General features: G+C 35.1%; 1 protein-coding gene across 50 annotated transcripts in view; it reads left to right on the forward strand.

Moving 5' to 3' along the window:
- PAM (peptidylglycine alpha-amidating monooxygenase) overlaps window positions 1-27528 on the forward strand; it is a 275240-nt gene that overhangs the window by 230551 nt on the left and 17161 nt on the right. For all 50 annotated transcript variants that reach the window (XM_054489035.2, XM_054489037.2, XM_054489041.2 and 47 more), the window contains 6 exons: window positions 5207-5336; window positions 17989-18105; window positions 20116-20188; window positions 21735-21945; window positions 22360-22560; window positions 24676-24791. In XM_054489035.2, the coding sequence (XP_054345010.1) occupies window positions 5207-5336; window positions 17989-18105; window positions 20116-20188; window positions 21735-21945; window positions 22360-22560; window positions 24676-24791 (848 nt within the window). The remainder of the gene's footprint in view (window positions 1-5206; window positions 5337-17988; window positions 18106-20115; window positions 20189-21734; window positions 21946-22359; window positions 22561-24675; window positions 24792-27528) is intronic.

The raw sequence follows: 27528 nt of genomic DNA on the forward strand, positions 1-27528 counted from the left end.
AATATAGCAAAAGCAGTGCGAAGAGGGAAGTTTATAGCAGTAAATACCTACATCAAAGAGTAGAAGGATGTCAAATAAGCAACTTAACAATGCACTTCAAAGAACTAGGAAGCAGAACAAACCAAACCCAAAATTAGTAAAAGGAAAGAAAAAGAGCAGAACTAAATGAAATAGAGACTAAAAAAATACAAAGGTCAATGAAAAAAAAGTTGGCTTTTTGAAAGATAAACAAAATGAGTAAACTGCTAGCTAGACTAATCAAGAAAAAGAGGGAAGATTCAAATAAATAAAATCAGAAATGAAAAAGGTGACATAGCAACAAATACCACAGAAATATAAAGAATCATTAGAGATATAATGATTTCTGTATGAAAACTGTATTAGCATACAGTTTTCAACAATTGTATGCTAATAAATTAGAAAACCTAGAGGAAATGAATAAATCCCTGGATGCATATAACCTACCAAGCTTTAACGAGAAAGAAATAGAAAACCCGAACACACCAATAACAGGTAATGAGATTGAATCAGTAATAAAAAATATCTCCCATCAAAGAAAAGCCCAGGACCAGATGGTACTGCTGAATTCTACCAAAATTATAAAGAACTAATAACAATTTTTTCAAACTATTCCAAAACATGAAAGAAGAGGGAATTCCTCCTAATTTATTCTATGAAACCAGCATTATCTTGATATCAAAACCAGATAAGGATACAGTGAAAAAAGAAAAGAGCAAGCCTGTATCTTTGATGAACATAAATGCAAAATCCTCAACACAGTACTATCAAACCAACTTCAGAAACACATCAAAGATATAATGCATCATGAGCAAGTGAAATTTATTGCTGGGATATGAGGATGGTTCAACATCAAAAAATGTGATACAGCACATCAACAGAATGAAGGACAAAAACCATATGATCATATCAATAGATGCAGAAAAAGCATTTGCTAAAATTCTATTTTTCTTCATGACAAAAACTCTCAATAAATTATGCATAGAAGGAATATACTTCTACATAATAAGGTCCCTATACAGCAAACCCACAGCTGACATCATACTGAATGGAGAAAAGAGGAAAGCCTTTCCTTTAAGAACTGGAATAAGACAAGGATGGCCACTTTGACCATTCTTATTCCACATAGTACTAGAAGTTCTAACCAAAGCAGTCAGGCAAGAAAAAGAAATAAAAGGCACCCAAATCAGAAAAGAGGAAGTCAGATTAGTCCCTCTTTGCAGATGATGTGATCTTATATAGAGAAAAACCTTAAGACTTCACCAAGAAAAATCTTAGAACTTATAAAGTAATTCAGTAAAGTTTCAAGACACAAAATCTCAACATATGAAAATCAGTAGCATTTTTATACACCAATAATGAACTAGCTGAAAAAGAAATCAAGAAAGCAGTCCTATTTACAATAGCTTAAAAAATACTGATGAATAAATTTAACCAAGGAGATGAAAGATCTCTTCAAGAAGAACTACAAAACACTGATGAAAGAAATTGAAAATGACACCAAAAAAATGGAAAAATATTTCCTGCTCATGGACTGAAAAAAATCATATTGTAAAAATGGCAATACTACCTGATATGGTTTGGCTGTGTTCCCACCCAAACCTCATCTTGAATTGTAGCTCCCACAATTCCCATGTGTCATGGGAGGGACCCAATGGGATGTAATTGAATCATGGGATCAGTTTCCCCCATACTGTTCTTGTGGTAGTGAATAAGTCTCACAAGATCTGATGGTTTTATAAGGGGAAATCCCTTTTGCTTGGCTTGCATTCTCTCTTGTCTGCCACCATGTAAGATGTGCCTTTCACCTTCCACCATGATTGGGAGGCCTCCCCAGCCACGTGGAACTGTAAGTCCATTAAACCTCTTTTTCTTTATAAATTACCCAGTCTCAGATATGTCTTTATCAGCAGTGTGAAAACAGATTAATACAATCTACAGATTTAATGCAATCATTATACCAATGACATTTTTCACAAAGGAAAGGAAGTCAATCAAAGGGATAACTGTACCCCCATGTTTACTGCAATACTATTTACAGTAGCCAAGATATGGGATCAACCTAAGAATATATCAACAGATGAATGGATAGAGAGAAGGTGGTGTATGTACACAATGGAATACTATTCAACCATAAAAGAATGGAATCCTGTCATTTGCAGCAACATGTATGAAACTGGAGGTCATTATATTAAGTGAAATAAGCCAAAAATAGAAAGACAAATACCATATTCTTACTCATATGTGGAAGCTTAAAAAGTTGATCTCATGGAGGTAGAGAATAGAATGATAGTTACCAGAGCCTGGGAAAGAGGGGAATGGAGACAAGTTGGTTAATGGGTACCAACATGTAGAGAGATGAGATAACTTTTAGTGTTTGATAGCACAGCAGGGTAAATATAGTTAACAACAATATATTGTCTATTTCAAAATAGCTAGAAAAGAAGATATGAAATGTTTCTAATGCAAAGAAATGATAAGTGTTCAAGGTGATGTATATTCTAAATACCCTGATTTGATCATGCTTGTATCAAAATATCACATGTACCCTATAAATATGTACAATTATTTTGTACCAATAAAACATGTTTCTAAACCTTCAGTGGCTGCCAATTGCCAGTAGCAGCCGTTTGCAATTGTTCTCCCTTTTGTGACAAGCAAGGGTGATAGATGATAGATACTGTTCATCTGAGCAGCTCCATTCACATCCACTTCTATACCTAGGATTATTTGCAAATTCAGGCATACCAGCTGTAATTCTGCCCACCTTCTCTCCAAAAGGCATATCACAATACACATGAGTGACAATGACATTTTCATATGCTCTAAAATATTTCCAAAGCAAATTATTCCCTGACTGTGCTTTACTGCTGCTAATAAAGTACTTGTAATGGGCCTCAAAATTTTCAGTAGAAATCAAGACACCACAGCTACACACTATATGATCATTGTTAAATCCAGCCTCCTTTATGTGGTATCAGTACATTTTCCAGTCTAAATCAGATCTCAGGGACTAATCCAGTCCCCAGCCCCCCATTCCACCCGACATATACACGTATCCTTTCCTATTTTACAAAATCTTAAGACACATTCTGCAATTATAAACATCCTCACTTTTATTCTTTTTGACCAAAATATTCTCTGCCAACTTCTACACTTAATGAATTCCACCTTACCTGTAAGTGCATACACAAATGTTTGTTCCCATGGGAAACCTTTCAAGTAGACCTTAATCCTACCCTATCCCAGCCCTAGCCTTGGGAAGGATTCTGGGCCCTCTCCTATATTCCTGTACTACTTTGTGTCATAAGTATTGGGTTCCTGGGTTTTTAAAACATTTTATTCTGTCATATTTCTATCCTATTATAGCCCTATTATATCCTTTTATTTACTAAGGCCAAAAACCACGTTTTATTCCTTTGTGTTCCCAGATTCTACCATAGTACCTTACATAGAAATTATGCTTAGGGAATAGTTGTTGAAGATGCTTCAGAAAAAAAGAAGGAAAGGAAAGGGAAAGGGAGGAAAGAAAAGGAAGGGAAAGGAAAGGAAAGGGAAAAGAAAGAAGGAAAGAAAGAAAGGAGGAAAGAGAAAGAAAGAAAGAAAAAAGGGAAGGCAGGGAAGGAAGGAAAGAAGATGCTTCAGCAAAGGTTGAACTAATCTGGGCATCCTATTGTGCTATGTTTTGTTAATTTTTATTAAAGAAAAAATTAAATGCACAAAGTTTAAAATATTTTGGGGGAAAAGGTACTTTTTCTTTTCTGTAGTTGACAGAATTATTTTGAAGTGCTTGTTCTCACACAAGCATCCTCTCAAGTTTTCATAGCTGATCATATAAGCTTTGAGCTTCTCTTTCTCCCCCCAGTCTTTAATGTCCGTCTTTGAGGATTTCACTGCATGTGGCCACATCCTTCAGAGTGGCAAGGAAGAATGAGACTCAAATTGCTGCTTTTCTTCTCAGAATCTTTGTTGAAGAATTTGGGAGAGACAGAAATATCAATGCTGATACAATAGCTTTCATAGTCATCTTCATAACTCTATATCCTCAATTAGTATAGATATACACATTGTACCCCTTTATCTGTGAGCGTGTTTATAAAATGGATCAACACAAATGAGGCTGGCTGTGGTGGCTCACACCTATAATCCCCACACTTTGGGAGGCTGAGGCAGGAGGATCACTTGAGCCCAGGAATTGGAGACCATCCTGGGCAACACAGTGAGATGCCATCTCTGGAATAAATTGTTTTTTTCAATTAACTGGACATAGTAGTGCACACCTATTGTGCCAGCTACTCAGGAGACCGAGGTGGGAGGATTGCTTGAGCTCAGCAGGTTGAGGCTGCAGTGAGCTGTGACTGTGCCACTGCATTCCAGCCTGGATGACAGAGTGAGACCCTGTCTCAAAACACCCACACATACAAACCCAGACATTCTCTGAAGATATATTCTGATCAGAAATAATAATAATTTGGAAATCATTCAGTCACAGAGTTTCTGTCATTTTTTTCTTCTCTCATTTTAGGAAACCAAATATGAACAGTGAAAGACAGAGTCCTATTCTTATAGGATCACTGAAATTAGGAGAATGAGACTGATATCTTAGTTCTGTGTAACAAGGAGTAATCAATGAATGGTTTATTATGGGGGCTATTTTATATTGAATATCCAGAATTTACTCAGGAGATGATAGATTAGATAGATAGATAGATAGATAGATAGATAGATAGATAGATAGATAGATAGATGAGGGAAAAGGACAGAGGAACACAGAGTGCCAGGCTTATTGCCCATTCTTCCTATTTATTTAAAACATTTACAAGCTTTGTATTAAAATGCCATGTATGTTGTCGTATTTTCCAAAGAGAGTAAAGTATAAATCTTGTTGAGAAGAAGGCCATCTCAAATTTACCCTTTAATGATTTGAGTTTTAGCTGGCTTTACAAGCATCTTATCAAAAGGAAAAGAAAACAGTCCTAATGCAAGTTCCCAGTCACTTCATTTCATCCTCAGAAAGCTACTTGGAATGTGCATGTGGTATAATTTATGTAGAGCACGGCTTGATTGTCTTTTTTTGTTTCTTTGCATCTAGTGATGTTATTGCATGAGCTTCTTGTAACTATTGTGAATCCTCACGAGGCAATTCGACCTTTCCCTTTTACACTAAATGTGTGGATATATCTTTTAGATTTCCACATGGAAGAGGCACTGGATTGGCCTGGAGTATACTTGTTGCCAGGCCAGGTTTCTGGGGTGGCTCTAGACCCTAAGAATAACCTGGTGATTTTCCACAGAGGTGACCATGTCTGGGATGGAAAGTAAGTAATATTTTTTCTTCAATAAGCAAATGAAAATAAAAATAGTGTACATAATTTTTTCACTAAACTAAGAATAATGGTGAGAGAACTATAAAGGTTTTTTAGAATTTGATTTTTATGAGCAAAATATATTTGTCCTTTTAATGTCTGACTGTAGTAAGTAGCAGAGAGGAAGTCTTGTGTGCTTTAAAACAAAGTAGTTCCACGAAATAGTTTATGGAAAGAAGACAGTAAAAATCTCTGATTCTACCCACTTATCATTTTGCTCCCTCCTGTTATCTATCTATAACATTAAAGATAGTTAAGTCAGTACCTTAGTGAAAATGTTCAAGACTTCAAGGAGAGTGCTTATGATAAGTGATCAACTAAGAAAGGTTGCTGGTTGACTATAATAATGCACTTTTGTTATTTTCACATCCTGGGTGCAGAACTATGCCAAGACCAACCACAGTGTGGTTGGGGCAGTTTGGCCGCTACATGTGAAGAAATAGTAACTTGGCCTTCAGGTTTTAATATAGACTAATTTTATTACTCAAATTTGCTCTTTTCATGAGCATCAAAGGCTTAAGAATAACTCTAGGACTGTCTATTACTCCTGCTTTATCCTCTGGATTTTCCTTTCCTACCTCCTTAGAGGGATTTTTAGTAAAAACATAGAATGGTTATTGAGTGTTTTCTCTGAGTTACCATCATCATTCAGGTTTTACAGATGTAGAAACCAAGAGAAGTTAAGTATTGTGCCCAAATTAGCAAGTGGCAAAGCCAGGCTTCAGTTGCTTCCCATCTAACTCCAGAGTTGGCCCACTTAGCCACTTTATGATACTGCTTTTAATAGAATTGTAAGCATGTTCATGATTATATTTTTAAAAGCTTGCCCCACAATTTAGCTAAACAATTTTTAAAAGCTAAACCCCACAATTTAGCAGGTTATTTTAATTCTTTTAAGTACTGAATATCCATTATTCATTTATTTCAATACAAATTTACATAGGGAGATAAATTATAAGATCTTTTATCAATTACATCTAATGTATCTTCTCTTTTCATACGTATAACTATGGGGTCTCATTTGGAAAATTGAGGATCTACATGTATAGTTCAATTGGTTTTCTCCAGTTTCAGAGATGTTGATTAAATTTATGTTAAACCTGGTTCTGTCACATATGCATATGTCTAATATTCCTTGTGCAGTTGAAGATGAAATTCAATCAACATTTCAGAATACATTGGTAGCATTGTTACTGTTTAATTTTCCTTTCCAGTTGTCATACTTGAAAATGGAATCTGAAAAAGATCACTTCAGAGTTCAAAGTAAATAATCAAACTCAACATTCTCATTCATATGTCTCTGTTACATCGTCTTAGTCATTATTGAACATCTAATAGTATTTTAACAAATGCTTTTAAAAGCAAACTATTACTATTCATGGTAGCATATTCTTCATTTTAATGAATATTGCTACATTTTCTGCATGGATTTCTAGCCATATTTTACCAGAGGAGGAAATTACAGCATCATTTTCTCCCATTGATACTGTTTCAGCTAACTAAAGCTAAATTGGACAAAGGCCAATTTTCCATTTTAATGTGATATTCATTTCCAAGTAAACAGCAGAGACTGGAATAGTTTAATAGAAAAAGGGATCTGTGAAGTCCAGTTTAGGGTGGGAGATGAAGTAAGACTATGAAACAGGAACCACCTAAGAGCATTTTCTGTGGCTTATCTGGCTGTGCTAGCATCTAGGTCACCAGGATCCTGTGGAAATAGATTCTGGTTTCATTGGCAAAGCCCCAGAGTATTTGCCCTGATAAATGGCATCTACAAAGGGGTACAGTTGAACATGCAAGATGTCTTCAGAGAAAACTGCTGATTTTACTCACTAAATCTCTGTTTCTTCGCTCTTCTTCATCTTTGTCTTTCAGATATAAAACTATTTTTTCTCTCTCTTTCCTTCTCCCTTCCTGGTATTGCCTGTTGCCCCTAGCAGACTTTGCAATCCATGGTTGTAAGGAAATTCTTTTCTGGCACTCAGCTCTCTGAGTAGAATTAGAAGTAGATTACTCTGTTAGTTATTTTTTAGGAAAATAAATTTGGATTAGTTCAAAGAACAAATTAGATTCAGGCTCCATTCTTTGAATGGTAATGCATGACCATCATTCCTAAGTCACATTCTATAAATTGGATGAAGTATATCGGTTTTTTTTTTGTCCTTCATTAAAAATCCAAGGATTATACAAAGAAAAAGCACCTTCCTGTGGAATTTATGATGTACAGGTGAGGGACAATACTAATTAAAAATTAGTTGGAAACTTCATTCTTCTTGTTACTACTGTTTGATAGTGACAAATCCTGTATTAATTTTCCTTGAAATCTTTCCCATTCTGGTATTTCTGAGGTTCACAAAATTGTAGGTTCTATAAGACCAGGGCATATTCTAAATCAAATTGAAGCACATTATATCCCATAGTTCATAAGATGTGATTATTCTTTAAATATCAGACAGTACTTGGAGTTAATAATAATTCCTAATTAATACTCAGTACCCAAATCTCCTTTAATATCATTGCATCAGCTGTCTTTATAAGTACTATTATTCCTCATTCCCACCGGGTAACCCTGATCAGCCCTTATTCTTTGACTTAAACACACTAAATATACGTGGCAACCAAAATTGTGATGATAAACCTCTGACCTCCTGAAAGATGATAGTCACTCCCTTTCTCAATTTGATTTCCATTTTTCTCCCTTACTTCAATATTGCTTCTCTTCTAGCTGAAATAAGAAATGCCTATTGCCAGCAGAGTGTAATGAAACTTTAAAGAGTCTCTTGTCTGCCCTGGTGTTAGGGCAGCATGGCAGCTAGAGCTCTTTAAAGTTTAAATGCTTCCCAGCAGGAACTGGGTAGCTTTTGCCTCAGTAATAGCTGTTCCTGAGTTTCTGTCTTAAAATCGCCACCCCACTCAAAGTGCTTCTTGGCCTTTCTTTCATGTACCTGAGCTATGGTTGGGGTGTACTATGCAGAACTCACATTGTATACCCACTTAACTTAACTATGGGTCTTGCCCCTAACTTACAGATGTTAGAAGTTGTATTACTTATTTCATTTATCATTTCTTCACATGGAGGTGGAAGGGATCTTGGAAGTAGTATGACTTCAGATTCTTTCTGTTACAAATAAGAGAGAAAACTCAATACAAACTAACTTAGGAAAAGATAAAATTATTTGTATAAGTGAAAACTTCAAGGAATATAGTAGCCCAATTACATCATCAGGATCTATTTTACAGCTCATTTTTCTGTAGGGTGGCTCCATTTCCAGTCCTTGATTCATTCTGTTGCTCCTCTCCATTTGCAGGTTCAATTCACATTGTCATCCTAATGTCACAGAAGAGATAGTCCATATGCCTGATAAGTCAACATAAACTCACTAAAATTAGTCTTTGTAGCATTCCTTGGTCTGACCTAGATCATGTCTCATTGCACATTAAAGCAGTTATTTTGGGCAGAGGAATAAATTGAGTCTGTGGCTTAGCCTGTGTCTTTTGTTCTACTCACAAAATGTGGGAGTAGCGTTAACATTATCTGAAGCAATGGGCTGACAGTGGAGCTCAAAATGTTGGGTCAACTAGAAAAAGGTAAGGTTTCATTATCACAAAATGCAACAATAAACATGTACTCCCAAAACAGCAAGTGTCCATCAGAGAGCTTATCTCCAGCCTCCCACCTAATGTATACATCTCTTCTACAGCAACTTCAACCATCATCCAGTGCTTGAATTTTTTTAATGCTAAGAAATTCCCTAGATATGAGACATGCTTTCCAATTATGGGACCCATCTAGATGTTATAAAGTTCTTCATTATTTTACCTAAATCTGAGTCCTATAACTTCACCTTTTAGTAATACAGGATGAATTTATTCCCATTTATCCATGTCAATTATTTGCATATTTGAAGAAAGCCTTATCTTTTGCAAACTGAATATTCTGCAAGCTCTCAACCAGTCCTCATGCTGACATGATTTATTTCAACTGAAGAAATTTTGGTTTCTCTCCCCTTTAAAGTGTTTCACCCAGAAGTGGTCACAATACCTCATATATTATTTGATCAGTGTTACAATTAGTTCCCTTGATGTGTATTCTACATATCTGTTAGTATAAGAGAATTGTATTCCCTTTTTTTAGCAGTTATATCACTGTGTTGCCTTATGTAGAATTTGTAATCTATGAAAATCTCCAAATATATGTCAAAAATTGTGCTGATATTTTTACTGGAAGTTTATGCTTATGCAGTGTTTTAAAAATATTGAATTCAGGGCTTTATTCCAATTATGTTCCACTTTATTACATTTAGCATTGTTTCAATTTACAGACATTGTTTTAATCTTAATTAGCCAGAGAATTTGTGTTAGTTCTCCCAGCTTTGTATTAGATCTCTTTGATAAGCATGCCTTTTATATCTTCATAGATGATGTTTATAAAATTTGAATAGCTGAATGGTTGGTTTTGCAAGTTTCGTTTGTAGAAAACTCATAGTCTTCTAGGAATCTTCTTCCCTCCTTCCCCCAGATAGCTCACAAACCATCTCTTTATCAATACTTTATGGACTTTTGCCAAGATCTATTGTTTTAGAAATCTGTCTGCTTCCTAACTTGTAGAAAAATCAGTTCAAGATTTGCTTTGCTAGTTTTCTGGAGCCTCAGTTAAGATATCTGCCTGGGTTATGCTTCAACATCTGCAATTTTTTTCCTATCTTAGGGTTTAACTGGCCCTGGAGAACAGAACTCAAAAGTGTCTGTTACCTTAGTACCGTCATGTCTGAGGGAAAACTAAGGGGTTCTACAAAAAAGAATGTTTCAGTGTTCTATCTTTCTCATATCGCCATTTCACACATTACTGGAGCCTTTTTCTTCCAGTTTTATGCTATTTTTTCTAGTTCTTCTTGGTTATTTGACTATTCTTCCATCTCTTCTACAGTACACATTGAATTTGATAACTTGTGGGAGATTTACCAATTCAGTCAGGTCAATCCTAGTAAGAGAAAATCACATTTTTTTGAAGATAGGAGGCCTGGATTTGAATCTTGGTTACCATTTCCTGTTTTTGAGACTTGCATCAAGACGTTTGAACTCCCTGATTCTCAGTCGCTTGCCTAAAAAGTGAGGGCTTTAATAACTATCTCATACTGTTAAGTAACAAAATGCACCTTGTTAAGTCACTTGTCCCCAGTGGCCTTATTGACTGAATAGAATCCAGAGCCTGGATGTATGATACCTAGTTCTTTTTTCTCTTCATATCTATTTGTGGTATTTATAGTTCTAGGCCCAAAATGGCACTAAATAGTCATACTGAATTTTTTTTTTTGTCTGCCCATCTCTTTTCCTGCCTCACAGAGACTTTTTACAATGTGTCTATTTTCAGAAGTAAGTGTTTTTAACATAATATTAAGTTATATTCCATCGAGAATCTCTGGCCTTTGTATATCTTTGCTTTTCTAACATTGAGGTTACATTTTCACTTACATTCTTGCATGAAAACCTACAGTTATTTCTCTAGCTTCTTGATTTATATAATTATATTATATTTCATATCTTCCTTCAGTTGCTATTATTTAATTTGAATTCCCTTAATTTTTATTCATGACATAGAATTTTATTTTCTCCTTACTCTAGCTCTTTTTTGTGTGTGAATATAGCAAAGCATTTCTTCCCAGCCTTATCTAAACTGTTTGATTAGCTGCTAATGTGAAAAATCATTAATGGAGAATTCAAACTGCTAAAATAAAGAACTGATGAATTCCAGCCCATAGGCCACAGTTCAGTCTTTTCAACTGAGTGCTTTTCCAGAGAAACAAAGAAAAATCAAAAGTGCTCCAGGCACTGTGTGAAATGTTCAGGGTATTATTATATCCTGTAAAAAGTTAAATGTGGTTGAAATAAAGACCTCTCTGCAGCAAATAATGTGGAGTAGCTGCTTTAGAACACTAAATAAGCAGTTTGCTATAGCAACGGTGTATCCAGCTCTATAATCTGACAGCCATTTGTGAACTGTTCAAGGGATACCTTTCTTTGAATTACAAGAGTTTATAAACTACTTACTTAGCAAGTTTAACATGTGTGTTTGGAGGGGCACTGTGATTTTCTCATTTGAGAAAAGATGTCAATTTATTTTATTATTTGCCCTGTGTAACCGTCAGGGACCAGCTGTTAGTTCCATGAAGCTCCAGCCATCCCAAGTTAAAGATTAGGACTGGTCAACCAATCATCTGAGTAAATGAATGTCCCTTGATGCTGCCAGTTTAAACATATAGATACCTGTTAAAAAAACATCACAATGATTTTAAATGAACTGATCAGACCTATTATGTAGTGATTAATTCCTTTAAAGCTACATTCTTCCTAAGAATTCTGGGTTTTTCTTATTTGTTATTTACATTACGGAAGTAAATTACTACATTTAAATGAGCTGTATATATAAGTAGAGTGTTTTATCTTTGGATTTTGTTATGTTTTGTTAGCTTTGTGTCATGTTTTACTTTGTTTTTGAGGGATGGTAGTTAAATGAACAGATTCTCTAATCAGTAAATTCTAGAATTTGCGTTATCACTGATATTCTTAACAGTGGAAGTATAGTAATAATATGAATAATAATCATAAAGCTATGGAAAAGTAGCTATTAAGCAAACATAAAATGCCCTTTATACATATAGATGACATGAGTGTAATTTGTGATAGCAAGTGAAACCTAAAAAGACCCAGATAATTAGTTGTTACATTGTAATAAGATACTGGGAAAGATATCTTGATATGTTGCAAGATGATTTTTTTTAAGGATCCAACTTTTAGTTGTAAATATCTGAACTTTGGGAGGTGGAGTTGGGAGAACTGCTTGAGCCCAGAAGTTCAAGATCAGCCTGGTCAATATAGGGAGACCCCCATCTCTACAAAAAATAAAAATAAATTAGCTAGGCATGGTGGTGTGCACCTGTGGTCCCAGCTACACTCAGGAGGCTGAGATGAGAGGATCACATGAGTCTGGGAGGTTGAGGCTCCCATGAGCTGTGATCATGCCACTGCACTCCAACCTGGGCGACAGAGACCCTGTCTCAAAAAAAAAAAAAAAATTACTCTGATTTACTTACTTTGTCTTATTTTGTTTGTTCCTTATTTTTCTTCCCATTCCTTCATTTGCTATCTTTCTTCCCATTCCTTCATTTGCTTTGTCAAAATTTTCTGTTACAACACCAAAAAGTGGATAATGAAATAAAATTAGATGATCCTCAAATTAGTTAATTTTACTATTTGCTGCCACCCCTGGAAACTTGAAAGTTCTATATTATGAATATAAATGCCCATACACAAACAGTGTTTGTGGCAGCACAATATCAATTACTTGATACATTTTTTTCTACATTTGTGTGCAGTGCAGAACAATGCCATTGATAGAGGATGTTTTTCACTTACCTACTCCTCAGCTGCAACATTTTCATTTGACCTGACTGGCACAAGGACTGTGGGTCTGTTATTTATATTTCTTCCTTAATGCAGCTTGTTTTCTTGGAAGCCAAGCCCAGCATTTGAGGTCTGTGACTCTGATCTTACATGGCTGTCAGTGAGTAATTTAACCTATAGTTTACACTTTGAAATATTTGAGCATCTAGAGAAATAATCTGGAGCTATAAGAAATGCTTTAAGTTACAGAAGTTCAGTGTATGCTCCTGGAGAGGGAGGGAAACCTTTTTACTTTCTCCTTATCAATAAATTGTAGGAGTGCTATTTCCTAAAATAATATGGCCAGAGATTTAGGAATGATGGTGAATATTTACATGAATAACAAGACAGATCAAAGGGGCAGTTATCTTACAGAAATACTGCATCCCATTCTTGGAGAAACCATGGGGGCAAGTAAATATATCAGGTTTCCCTAATGGTTTGTCATTCTGCAGAGAGGGGAAGATGTGGAATTATGTGTGCTGAGGTCTAATACGAGGATATATAATAGGCATTTGGACTGCCACTATTATTAGCTGTCAATGGTGAGTCAGAACTCACAGTCTACATATAAAGTAGATAGCACTTGGCAAGAATTATGAATTGGAATTATGAATCGGTAACTTTCCATATTCCATAGGTCGGGATGGGGTAGAAAAGTAATGTACTAGTATATTCCAAGGAAATAAACTAAGAATAAATGAAAATATTATATATACTTTTATTATATGTAGTGATGTTATATATAGTTTTGCAAAATGGAGAAACTGGGTAAAGTGCACACAGAATTGTTTTTGTTTCTTACAACTGAATATGCATCTACAATTATCTTAATTAAAATTTCCATTTAAAAAAAGAGGGGGAAAGGTTTTAACTCTTAATAGCAGAAGCATAATTTTCACATTATTTAGATTGCCATTGTCCCTTTACAAAGCACTGAAATGTTTCTGAATAATGAGGAATGTGAGACTTAAACCTTGTATTAGTTCCTTCTCATGCTGCTAATAAACACATACTTGAGACTGGGTAATTTGTAAAGGAAAGAGGTTTAATTGACTCACAGTTCAGCATGGCTGGTGAAGCCTCAGGAAACTTACAATGAGGCAGAAGGGGAAGCAAACACGTCCTTCACATGATGGCAGGAAGAAGTGCTGAGCAGAAGTGGGAAAAGCCCGTTATAAAACCACCAGATCTCATGAGAACCTGCTGACTATCAGAAAACAGCAGCATGGGGTAGCCACCCCCATGATTCAATTACTTTCTACCAGGTCCCTCCCAAATGGGAGAATTCAGCCAAAATGAAGAGGCTACAGGCCCCATCCAAGTCCAAAATCCAGCAGGGCAGTCAAATCTTAGAGCTCCAAAATGATATCCTTTGACTGCATGTCTCACATCCAGGTCACACTGATGTAAGAGGTGGGCTCCCACAGCCTTGGGCAGCTCCATCCCTGTGGCTAAGCAGTGTACATCCCCCCTCTCAGCTGCTTTCACAGTTGGCATTGAGTGTCTGTTGCCTTTTCAGGCACATGGTGCAAGCCACGGGTGGATCTAACATTCCAAGGTCTGGAGAATGGTGGCCCTCTTCTCACAGCTCCACTAGACAGTGCACCAGTGGAGACTCTTTGTGGGGACTCTGACCCCACATTTCACTTTCACACTGCCCTAGCAGAGGTTCTCAATGAGGGTTCCTTCCCTGCAGAAAACTTCTTCCTGGACCTCCAGGCATTTCCATACATCTTCTGAAATCTAGGCAGAGGTTCCCAAACCTCAATTCTTGACTTCTGTGCACCCACAGGCTCAACACCAAATGGAAGCCGCCAAGGCTTGGGGCTTGCACCCTCTGAAGCCAAGGCCCAAGCTATACCTTGGCCTCTTTTAGCCACAGCTAGGACACAAGGCAGCAAGTCCTGAGGCTGCACAGAGCAGCAAGGCCCTAGGCCTAGCCAAACCATTTTTTCCTCCTGGGCCACTGGGTCTGTGATGGAAGGGGCTGCTGTGAAGACCTCTCATATGCCCTGGAGACATTTTCCCTATTGTTTTGACAAGTAACTTTTGGCTCCTCATTACTTATGCAAATTTCTGCAGCTGGCTTGAATTTCTCCTCAGAAAATGGGTTTTTCTTTTCTATCACATCATCAGGCTGCAAATTTTCCAAACCTTTATGCTCTGCTTCCCTTTTAAACATAAGTTCCAATTCAAACCATATCTTTGTGAATTAATAAAACTGAATGCTCTTATGAGCACTCAAGTTACACTTTGAACGTTTTGCTGCTTAGACATTTCTTCCACCAGATCATCTTCCACCTAAATCATCTCTCTTAAGTTCAAAGTTCCACAAATCTCTAGGGCAGGGGCAAAATGCCAACTGTCTCTTTGCTAAAACATAGCAAGACTGACCTTTATTCCAGTTCCCAGCAAGCTTATCATCTCCATCTGAGACCATCCCAGCCTGGACTTCATTGTTCATATCGCTATCAGCATTTTCATCAAAGCCATTCAACAAGGCTCTAGAAAGTTACAAACTTTCCGACATCTTCCTGTCTTCTTCTGAGCCCTCCAAACTGTCCTAACTTCTGCCTATTACCCAGTTCCAAAGTCGCTTCCACATTTTTGTGTATCTTTATGGCAGCACCCTATTTCTAGTACCAATTTCCTGTATTAGTTCCTTCTCACATTGCTAATAAAGACATACCCAAGATTGGGTAATTTATAAAGGAAAGAAGTTTAATTGACTTACAGTTCAGCATGGCTGGAGGAGCCTCAGGAAACTTATAATCAGGCAGATTGCTTCAGAAGGGGAAGCAAATATGTCCTTCTTCACATGATGGCAAGAAGGAGAAGTGCTGAGCAAAAGGGGGAAAAGCTCCTTATAAAACTATCAGATCTCATGAGAACTCACTATCATGAGAACAGCAGAAAGGGGGTAACCACACCATGATTCAGTTACTTTCCACCAAGTCCCTCCCACGACATATGGGGATTATGTAAACTACAATTCAAGATAAGACTTGGGTGGGGACACAGCCGAACCATATCAAACCTTAAAAAGAGATAATGAATGAAGAAACTTTAACCTATTACATATGAATGTGAAGGTTACAATATACTGAGTCTCAGATGTGCTGAACTTGTTAGTCATTATTATAGTCAACTTGGAAAAATAAAAGATTATTAATGGTTGAATCCAGTACCTATGTTTTTCAGAGGAATAGTTATGATGTTTTTAGTAAATAAATTCATATTTAAAATAGACTTTCAGATATAGGATAAATTATTTGGTGTTTCATACTAGCAAGAGTGACTTCATATTTTCCCTTTACCATTCTCCCATAATTTAATAATACTATGCGTATTCTTACATTGGTTCCTATCTAATAAAATTTCACATTTCAGTTTGATAATGACCCCATAAATATCTTATGAAATCTGTTTTGTTAATGATGATACTTCCATTTCATAAATTTATTTGTTTTTTTCCTAGATACCACTGTGTGGTTTTTAACTGCATATAATAGCATATATAAAGAGTATTACTGAAGTTTTAGATTGACAAAGCTGAATCAATATTTTGTGTTCAATTGAATGCATCATTAGTAAGAACTATTTCAGGGACTTATTGTTGTCTTTCAGGAAAACTATACCCAAAAGACTGTAACAGTCAAGTAGCTCAGATAATTGTGTGGTGTATTTTTTAATGGCCAAAGAATATAATTTAAGAATTTTTTTTTTGTTCTCCTATTTATGTAGAGTACTGGGACTCTACATAAGTTCCATAAATATGGCAGCCAACTGATCAATGGATTCATGACAGATCCAAGCAGTCTGTTACCTTCTCAAATTGCAAATATATAATATCTTAGCAAATATTTAATGTTATTCAGATTCTTCTTTTGCTTAAACAGTTGAACTACAAAATATTAACACTTTTTTCACAACCTTGCCTGATGCTATAAAGGCAATTCTGTTTTACAGAAATATTCATAAGTTATTTATTGACTTGATAGGTATATTTATAAACACACACACATACACATCCCCACACACACGTACACACACCCCCCTCAACTATGTACTGATCCAATCCTTTTTTGAGAAGATAACTTGGTTTCTTGTTGTTTCATACATTTACTTCTATATTACAGAAGCTTAGATTAGAAGAGCTTATCTTTGTCATTCATCTCTGTTGACATATAATTTCCCAAACAGAAAATGAAATAAGTACCATGTCTGTGATAATTGTGAATTTAAGGAATTATATTACTAACAATTTAAATAGAAATAGAATTTTGAAAGTATATATATATGAATATATGTCCATAATATTTTATAATAATCTAAAATAGAATTTTGAAATTATATATATGAATATATGTCCATATTTTATAATAATCTAAAATAGAATTTTGAAAGTATATATATATATGAATATATGTCCATAATATTTTATAATAATCTAAAAGGTACTGAGTTTAAAAGCAGAAATTGTCTTAAGTTTTTTAATTAATTATTGCGTAGTTGTTCATTTTGTAGTTATAGAATAGCTGTTATTTGGTAAGTTTTATGCCTCTAAGCATATTTTTGTCTTGAGGATAGATTCGGTTTTGTAACTTTTAAATACTTTGAACATCCTCTTTTATGTCTCTATAATATGTATTTGCATGTTGTACCTAAAGTATAATAACAAACATTTTGATCATTGCTCTTCCAGCTATTATTATCATTAATAACAAAGTTCAAATAAGTCATATTTTCTTTTGCAATATGAAAGAAAATGTCTATTGAATGACTGCATACTCTTTTGAAGAGCTTTTGAAATTTTTCAGCTACATAAAGAGTTCTTGATCAATGTTTCTCAAACCCCAGTGAGCATAGGAACCACCCAGGGGTCTTGTGAAAATGCGGATTCAGGTCCAGTAGGTCTGAAACTGCATTTCTCAGCAATGCCAGTGGTTCCGTTCCACTGACCACCCTGAGTAGCATGGTTCTACAGGTTAATGGGGTATATTATAATCCAAATGACTGAAATGTGGCAGTCAAAGAGTGAAGTCAAATACATTTGAGCTCTTTTGATTTTGTATTTAGAATCTTAAGTGAATGGTCTGCATTTCTCAATTTCATTGGAATTTATGATTGTTTCATTTCCTATTTAATGCTTTTTGTTTAGCTCGTTTGACAGCAAGTTTGTTTACCAGCAAATAGGACTCGGACCAATTGAAGAAGACACTATTCTTGTCATAGATCCAAATAATGCTGCAGTACTCCAGTCCTGTGGAAAAAATCTGTGAGTTAAATGACTTATGTTGTTAAGACTTGTACTACATATATTGAGTATAAAGTGTATCATAGAGTCTTGAAATTCGAGTGTTTTCTATAACTGCATTTAAGAAAGCAGAAAAGTAACTGGGCCATCCCATCTTTCATTTTCTACATAGGTGTTTCTAAATCTTGACTGAATATTAGAATCATCTCGGAAGCTTCAAAATATTTAGATTCACTTATCTGTTTGCCATTTATATGTTTTCTTCTGAGAACTGTCTATTGAGGTCCTTGCCTATTTCATAATTGCTAAATGAGTATATTTGGAATGTTCTCACCTCAAAAAATGTTAAGTATTTGAGGTGATGGATATGTTCATTAGCTTGATTTAATCACTCCACATTGTATACATATGTCATAACATCACATTGTACCCCATAAATGTATACAATTAAAATTTGTCAATTTGTCCTTTAAAAAATTAGATTTAGATTTTGTATAGAGTGGGGCTAATAATCTTAAGTTCCCAGGTGATTTTAATATGTAGTCAAGCTTGTTACATATTACATATGTAATATATATCTTACATACTTGATTAAGTGAGTTGCTGCTCAGCCAGATCTAATGATCCAAAAAAATTGTTCAGCAGAAAAATTCTTCAGGACAACCAAACTCATCAAGTAATCACCATTAAGAAAAAGAGCTTCTCTTTTTCCATCTCGAAGTGAATACTAAACAAATGTCATTTTTAGCATTCCTTATCATGCATATGTAATTTGGCTTTGAAAACTGCTGATTATTTAGTCTTATTTCGAGATGGCACTTGGCAGCCAAAAAAAAAAAAAAAAAAGTTGACTGATATTTATGGTCATTGAAGGAAGTGAGGGAGGCACTTGCTTACAGATCTCCTGAACCATTGTAACCTGACAGCTTCAGGAATTATACCCTTCTCCATCTGCTTAAGCACGGGGAAAGCTAGCTTCTTCCCAAGGTAGATAGCCACCGTTTTGAGTGCAGCTGCTTGTGGAGATGATAATAATGATGCTTAGAATTTTTTAACAGCATTCTCAAGATTGTGTGTCAGGGGTGAAATGTTTGAACCTGTTTCACTGGTGCTCTATTTATTAACCAGAAGCACCCTCATTCCAGAAAGGAATTAAGGGGAAGGCAGAACAAATACTGCTAAATCAACTCGGCCATCAGTGGAGTATCTGTTTGAAAGCAAATCATAATCCTCACATTCAATTGTCAAAACAGGGATCTAGTTCAGCTAATTAGTCAAAATCAGAGTGTTACAGTTATGGCTCATGAAAAAAAAATCTGTATTGTCAACACTACACTAAGATTACAAGCTAACAGAGCTATTGGATTGTGGGATATCATTGGACCAAACCACCTCAATGTATTGTCCATGTGTCTGTTAGCTCAGTCCAAGTTCCTTACCCAGATCATTAAGATTGATTTGCCGGATTAACCTTCTCTCATGTTTATCTAGCTCACTATTTCACTTTGCTTAGATATTCACGGCCCATGTTGGCTGAAGGTTATGTGCTGTGGGTTTTATTGTCTTTAATAGGCACTCTTTAAAGCTTTTGAGTTATATGTCTAATAGTTTATATTAATACATTACATTTCCTTGCAACATGTTTTAACCTCAAACTATATCAATCCATTTATGTTTCTTAAGACAGTTTTATACATATTTGTAAGATGTTAATATTTATGACCTCAGAACCTGTTTTTAAACTGATACTGTTTTCTCTAATATACCATACTTTATAATAAATATTTGTAATTTATATGTAGGCTTAATTTATAAATTTTAATACTATTAAATACTACCTAAGGTTTGTCACAAGGAGATCTCATTATAACAGTATTTTTATTAACAATTCATTTTGTTCTTTTCTATAATAATGCAAGTATACATTTATCAATTTATAACTTTGCATTGTCTTTACAGATTTAGAAAAATTTCTGTCACATATGTCTTGAGAGTAAATGTGTAATTAACACAGATATTTTTATTTTGCAGGTTTTACTTGCCACATGGCTTGAGTATAGATAAAGATGGGAATTATTGGGTCACAGATGTGGCTCTCCATCAGGTAGTCTTCCTTTTGGTAATATTCAAATTAGAAGCTAACAGAGTTATGCTTTTGAAGAGCTCTGGAGTTGTATGGGTTTTTTGTTTGTTTTTTCTTCTGTCACCCAGTAAGTTATAACAAGAAAATACAGCAGCCATGTCTTAGTTCAGCATGTTATAACAAAGTACTATAGTCTTGGTGGCTTATAAACAACAGAAATTTGTTTCTCACAGGTCTGGAGTCTGGAAGTTCAAGAATAGGGTGCCAGCATGGTTGAGTTCTAGTGAGGGCCCTCTTCTGGGTTATAGGCTGCTAATTTCTCATAGTATCCTTGCATGGCCGAGAGATAGAGTGACAGTAATCTCTGTTATCTCTTCTTATGGCACTAATCCCATTCATGAGAACTCTACCCTTTTGTCCTGATTACCTCCCAAAGGCCCTGCTTCATATTACCATCATATTGGGGGTTAGGATTTCAACATGTGAATTTGGATTTGAGACACAAACATTCAGTCTATAACAATCCACATCTGAAATATTTCTCTTAGAACTCAATGCTAGGAAAAGCTAGTATGTAAATGATGAAGTCACACTTGTCCCTTGGACCAGATGTGAAGCTTCACTCAAATAACTACATGGGCCCTCCCAACCATTTTCTTAACTGTCTGTATTTGCCTTTATTTCCTCTGTTCCTAACTGTTGTTATTGTTGTTGTTGTTTGAGACAGGGTCTCACTCTGTCCCTCAGGCTGGAGTGCAGTGGCACGATCTTGGCTCACTGCAGCCTCCACCTCCCAGGCTGAGGTGATCCTCCCACCTTAGCCTCCCAAGTATCTGGGACCACAGTCACATACCAGCATACTTGGCTAATTTTTTAAAATTTTTTGTAGAGATGGGATTTTGCCAGGTTGCCCAGGCTGGTCTTGAATTCCTGGACTCATGCAATCCACCTGCCTCTGCCTTGCAAAGTGCTGTAATTACAGATGTGGCCATCGTGTCTGGCCCTAAGTCTTATTTCTATTTTTTCACTTATGTTTCTATGTTTTTTTCTTAAACTACCCTAATCTTCTGTAAATTGAGGCTAGGCCTCTAGTAAATGTATATTTATGTATAAAAAGTCAAATTTATGTTATTTTTAAAAGAAGTTATATCAAGTGTAATATGCTTTTCATGAATAGGTGGCAAATAACTTGGAAAACATCGTCTCGGTAAACATTTATTGCTCATGTATTATCTGGAGTGCATTGTAGTATTATCTAAGGAAAGACAAAAAGGAAACATCGGGGTGGACAGAACTGGGTATCCATGTACTAGTCTCCATTGACCACTAATTAACCGCGTGACCTTGAGCAAATCATTTAATCTTCATAGGCTTTATTATCAAATGAAGGAACCAGACCAGATGATTTCTAGGATCCCATTCAGTTCTAAAAAGTATTAATACCTTCTTTTAAATAAGTCTCTGGGAGCTTCTACTCCAATTGCTTGTGAAAGTGGTCTTAGTCATGTGGGTGTAAGTCACTAATAACCATGAAAAGTAGGTAAGGCTTTTGTTCCTTTTTAAAAAGGTGTTCAAACTGGATCCAAACAATAAAGAAGGCCCTATATTAATCCTGGGAAGGAGCATGCAACCAGGCAGTGACCAGAATCACTTCTGTCAACCCACTGATGTGGCTGTGGATCCAGGCACTGGAGCCATTTATGTATCAGATGGTTACTGCAACAGCAGGATTGTGCAGTTTTCACCAAGTGGAAAGTTCATCACACAGTGGGGAGAAGGTACCCAATAAGACTCTTAATCTCCAATTGTAATTCTTAGCCAGTATCACTGGGAACTAAATATTGGCCACCACTCACATTCTTTAAGCTGTCATTGTCCCCTACAGGGTCATTGTAACCTGGGTCATTGTATGCATCCAGTTAGCTTGTCTCACACACACACACACACACACACACAGAGTCTTATAAGGAAAATAATGTATCCGCCAAACAACTGTCCAAATAGGGAGAAAATCTGTAATGTGTTTGTCGATAAAAGACATTATAAAATAAACTTATAAACTGCTTTACCTTATCTTTCCCCTGGCTCCAGGCATTTAATGGTTTACTATCATGAATTTAGAAACATACTGGAGAGTCAAACTTTGGGTGATTTTTAAAATTGTGTATCTAAGGCTTTTTTTTGTTCTGCAGGGTCTTCAGGGAGCAGTCCTCTGCCAGGCCAGTTCACTGTTCCTCATAGCTTGGCTCTTGTGCCTCCTTTGGGCCAATTATGTGTGGCAGACCGGGAAAATGGTCGGATCCAGTGTTTTAAAACTGACACCAAAGAATTTGTGAGAGAGATTAAGCATTCATCATTTGGAAGAAATGTATTTGCAATTTCATATATACCAGGTATTTCATCTTAATATGTTTGTTGTCTTCTGTCCTACTGTACTCTATCCTTAAAAATTGTGTTATCTTAATGTGCTCTTTTTATAAATTTTCTTTCCTATTAGAGGTTGAAGATACATTATATTTCACATCTTAAAAGTATCTTAAAACTGTTAGTGTGTTCTAACTCGGTTTTGATTAAAGTACCACTATTCATTGTACAGAAACAATGAAGAACTCAAAGGATTTAACACCTGTTTGTAAGGGGTTAAAAATGTTCCCAAACATTGATTTTCATTTTATCTTAATTATGATCATCTGCTCCAGTATTAAATAATTAATATTTGTCTTCACACATCGACAGATGGTATATGTCTGATAAAATCAGTATTCAAAATACTCATTTCACATTTTTAAAAACAGTAGTGACCAATTTTTTTTAAAGATAAAATATGTAAAAATAAGAGTGGCTTATGCCTAAATACCAGGATAAATAATCAATAAAATCTTGAACTTTTTTCTCATTTTCAAAATAGATTTTCTTGACTCTAAGAAAATCTGAAAAATAATTCAGACTAATAAAGTAAAATACATATAACTTATATTACAAAACAATTTACCGTATTTTCTTTAAATAATGAAAATATATTTAATTTCTGAAATTTACATACAATTACAATATTTTTTAAATTGTAATTGACGTAGTAATTGTATATATTTGTAGAGTACAATGTGATATTTTGATGTATGTTTACAATGTGGAATGACTAAGTAAGGCTAATTAGCAAACCCATCACCTCACATACTTATGTTTTATGGTGAAAACATTTAAAATGTGCTCTTTTCACAATGGAGTGAAATGAGATCAATAACAGGAGGAATTTTTGAAAAATTCACAATTAAAGGGTCCAATATATTTTAATAAAAATATCTATACCTGTATTAAAGCAGCATTGACTATTTATAGTTATTACTATAATATTTATGTTTCTTGTAAGTTGCATATGGCTACTATCTGGACCAAGCAGCCCCCCAACTTATTTAGGACATAAAATCGAGGGACTCAGGTGATTGATAGAGAGCAAATTTGGCTTCCTCAAGGAATAAAGAAAAAGTACTAAGAGGTTCTCACAACTATCATTCCTTAGGTTGGTTTACCGCACATTTAAAGAAAAATTTGTCAGAACCGTTTACTTAATAAAGAGGGTGATCAAGTTCATCATAAACAAAAATAAATATAAGAAGAAAATTATCACTTGAGAAGGAATCTGGTTAAGAACAGAATCTAAGCAAAATAATTTTCTCTATAATTTGCACAATAGTAATTGATGTTTATAGTGTTTTTTATAGTACCTCCTAGAAAAAACTATAATCCTTCAAGAATGATGAAAATATTTTCAATGGTGGCTTAGCATTGTGTGTAATTTATTACGTTTTAATTCTTTGAAAATGTAGTGGTTCAATCATCTGAATTATTTATTTAATGTAAATATCACCATTTTCATTGTTCTGAATAAATAGTATTGTGTTAAGAAATATAATTTTACTACAAAAAGTATTCATGGTGTGAAAATTAAAAAGATGGTCTTTTTTAATTAAGGAAAATATGTCTTTGATAATCTGAAATATACATCTCACATTTTCAAATTCCAGTTGTTTAAAATCAGATTGTTCTATATAGACTGGAACTTCACTTATTTTCTTTTATTTTCTCTTGGATTCTCCATGTAGCTATGGCAAATATTACTTATTTTTTAAAAGATCTGAGACTCCAAAATTATTGGCCTAAATAACCTGACTTTCCCCAATTCCTATTTAGAATGCCTGTAATAGCTATATATGTGTATTATATCTATATATCAATATCTATGTATTTCTGATTTCTACTGGCTTTCCAAATGGAACACACATTTCAGTTCCCGATTTTCCTGTTACAAGGAGGTTAGTCCTCTAACCTGTTTGCCACTGATCTGGTTATTCAGGAGGAGACACTAAGTATTTTATATTCTACTTTTGTTGCCAGTTGTAGGGACCAGGTTGACCCTAAATTTATTCTTTGCATAATATACATGGATATATTAGAAGTCCATTCTTACTCATATTTTAAAGAAAGGTTAACTGGACTTGCTGTTGCAGGCTTGCTCTTTGCAGTGAATGGGAAGCCTCATTTTGGGGACCAAGAACCTGTACAAGGATTTGTGATGAACTTTTCCAATGGGGAAATTATAGACATCTTCAAGCCAGTGCGCAAGGTATTTACATACATTGTCTAGGTTTCAATTTTCATGAGAAGAAAACTAAAATATAAATCTTGGCATTCAATCTGTACTTGAATAGCTTTAGAAAAACTTTTAAGAAGATGTGATAACTTTCTTAGCAAGGTTGATGGGAGTGTTCTATTTTATTTTTTATTTTATATTTTATTTAGAATAAATGTCCTTGTCTATTCCTAGATCAATTTCTTCAGATGCAAATTAGCACGTGTGCAGTTCTAAGGTTCTTAGTAGAACAGCACCTGCATATGATGGCAGGTTTTTAAATTCACTATAGTTAGAATACAAAAAATAAATCAGTCGCTTTCTGGTTTCATCCAAATAGAGAACACAACATGTTAAGTGTACTCTTAAAGTTCTCTTAGACCCAACAGAAATCTTGTTTGCTTTCGTTATTGCTATGACTGTGCTAAGCAACAAGACTTGAAAATAGCACTTCCTGGAATTTATTCAAGTTCTAAAGATTTGGCTTAGTTAAGAAACTAAAAGCTACTTTTGGCTTCAAAAGTGTTTTCCCACTGTTTATTCTAACGTGCTTTTTATAAACACAGCAACTGTGTTCAGTGTGCCCATGGTCCTTCTGTCTTCTCAGTGTACTTTCTCTGCAGTATGATTGCCAGAGTGATCAGAATGTTCTCTAGACTGTATGAATGTGCTTGGAGTATATGAAATTTAGAAAATTCAGCCTCCTAAATACTGCAAATAAGTGTTATTCTTCAAAACATGTAAAGATTCATTGGTTTTAATTGGATCAAAATACAACTATCATCAGCTACTGAACCAAGTTTATACCTTGACATTTATAATGTTATATTATTTTTAAGATACCAGATTTGCTAATTAAAAAAACTTTAAAATGCCTCAATATTATATTTTTAATTAAATTTTAATTTTTAATTTTTGTGGCTACACAGTACATGTTTATATTTATGGGATACATGAGATATTTTAGCACAGGTATGCAATGTGTAATAATCACATCGTAGAAAATTGGGTATCCATCCCCTCAAGCATTTATCCTTTATGTTACAACAATCCAATTTACTCTTTCAGTTATATTAAAATGTACAATTAAATTATTATTGACTATAGTCCCACTGTTGTGCTATCAAAAACTAGGTCTTATTCATTCTGATTTTTTAAAATCTCTATTTTCTTGTTATAACTTACTGGGTGACAGAAGAAAAAACAAACAAACATACAAAAAACCCATACAGCTCCAGAGCTCTTCAAAAGCATAACTCTGTTGCTTCTAATTTGAATATTACCAAAAGGAAGACTACCTGATGGAGAGCCACGTCTGTGACCCAGTAATTCCCATCTTTATCTATACTCAAGCCATGTGGCAAGTAAAACCTGCAAAATAAAAATATTTGTTTTTTATTTTGATTTTTTAAAATCAGAATGAATAACCATCATTCTGATTAACCACCCCCACCTAACCCCCTGCCACACACACATACACACACACACAAGCGCGCGCGCACACACACACACACACTCTCTGTCCAATACCCTTTCCGGGCTCTGGTAACCATCCTTCTTCTGTTCTATATATCTATGAGTTCAATTGTTTTGATTTTTAGATCCCACAAATAATTGAGAACATGTCATGTTTGTCTTTCTGTGCCTGGCTTATTTCATTTATAATGATCTCCAGTTCCATCCATGTTATTGCAAATGACAGAGTCTTATTCTTTTTGTGGCTGAGTAATACTCCATTGTGTATATGTACCACATTTTCTTTATCCATTTATCTGTTGTTGGACTCTTAGGTTGCTTCCAAATCTTGGCTATTGTGAACAGTGCTGCAACAAACGTGGGAGTGCAGATAGCTCTTTGATAGACTGATTTCCTTTCTTTTTGGCATATAATCAGCAATGGGATTTCTGGCTTGTATGATAGCTCTACTTTTAGTTTTCTGAGGAACCTCCAAACTGTTCTATATAGTTTTACTAATTTGCATTCCCACCAACAGTATACAAGGGTTCCCTTTTCTCCATATCCTCATCAGCATTTCTTATCACCTGACTTTTGGATGAAAGTCATTTTAACTGGTGTTAGATGATATCTTATTGTAGTTTCGATTTGCATTTCTCTGATGATCAATGATGTTGAGCACTTTTCCATATGTCTGTTTGCCATTTGTATGTCTTCTTTTAAGAAATGTCTATTCAAATCTTTTGCCCATTTTTAAAATTGGATTATTAGATTTTTTACTATAGAGTTGTTTGAGCTCCTTATATATTGTGGTTATTAATCCCTTGTTAGATGGGTAGTTTGCAATTTTTTTTTCCCTCATTCTGTGGGTTGTCTCTTCATGTGGTTGATTGTTTCCTTTGCTGTGCAGACACTTTTTAACTTAATGTGATCCCGTTTGTTGATTTTTGCATTGGTTGTCTGTGCTTGTGGGGTATTATTCAAAAAAATTTTGCCCAGACAAATGTCCTGAAGTGTTTCCCCAGTGTTTTCTTGTGGTAATTTCACAGTTTGAGGTCTTAGATTTAAGTCTTTAATCCATTTTGACTTGATTTTTGTATAAAGTGAGAGGGATTAAGTATCATTCTTCTGCATGTGGATATCCAGCTTTCCCAGCACCATTTATTGAAAAGACTGTTCTTTCCCCAGTGTATGTTCTTGGAAACTTTGTCAAAAATGAGTTCACTGGGCCAGGCGCAGTGGCTCACGCCTGTAATCCCAGCACTTTGGCAGGCTG

This window comes from Pongo pygmaeus, chromosome 4 (assembly GCF_028885625.2).
Source record: "Pongo pygmaeus isolate AG05252 chromosome 4, NHGRI_mPonPyg2-v2.0_pri, whole genome shotgun sequence".
NCBI lineage: Eukaryota > Metazoa > Chordata > Mammalia > Primates > Hominidae > Pongo > Pongo pygmaeus.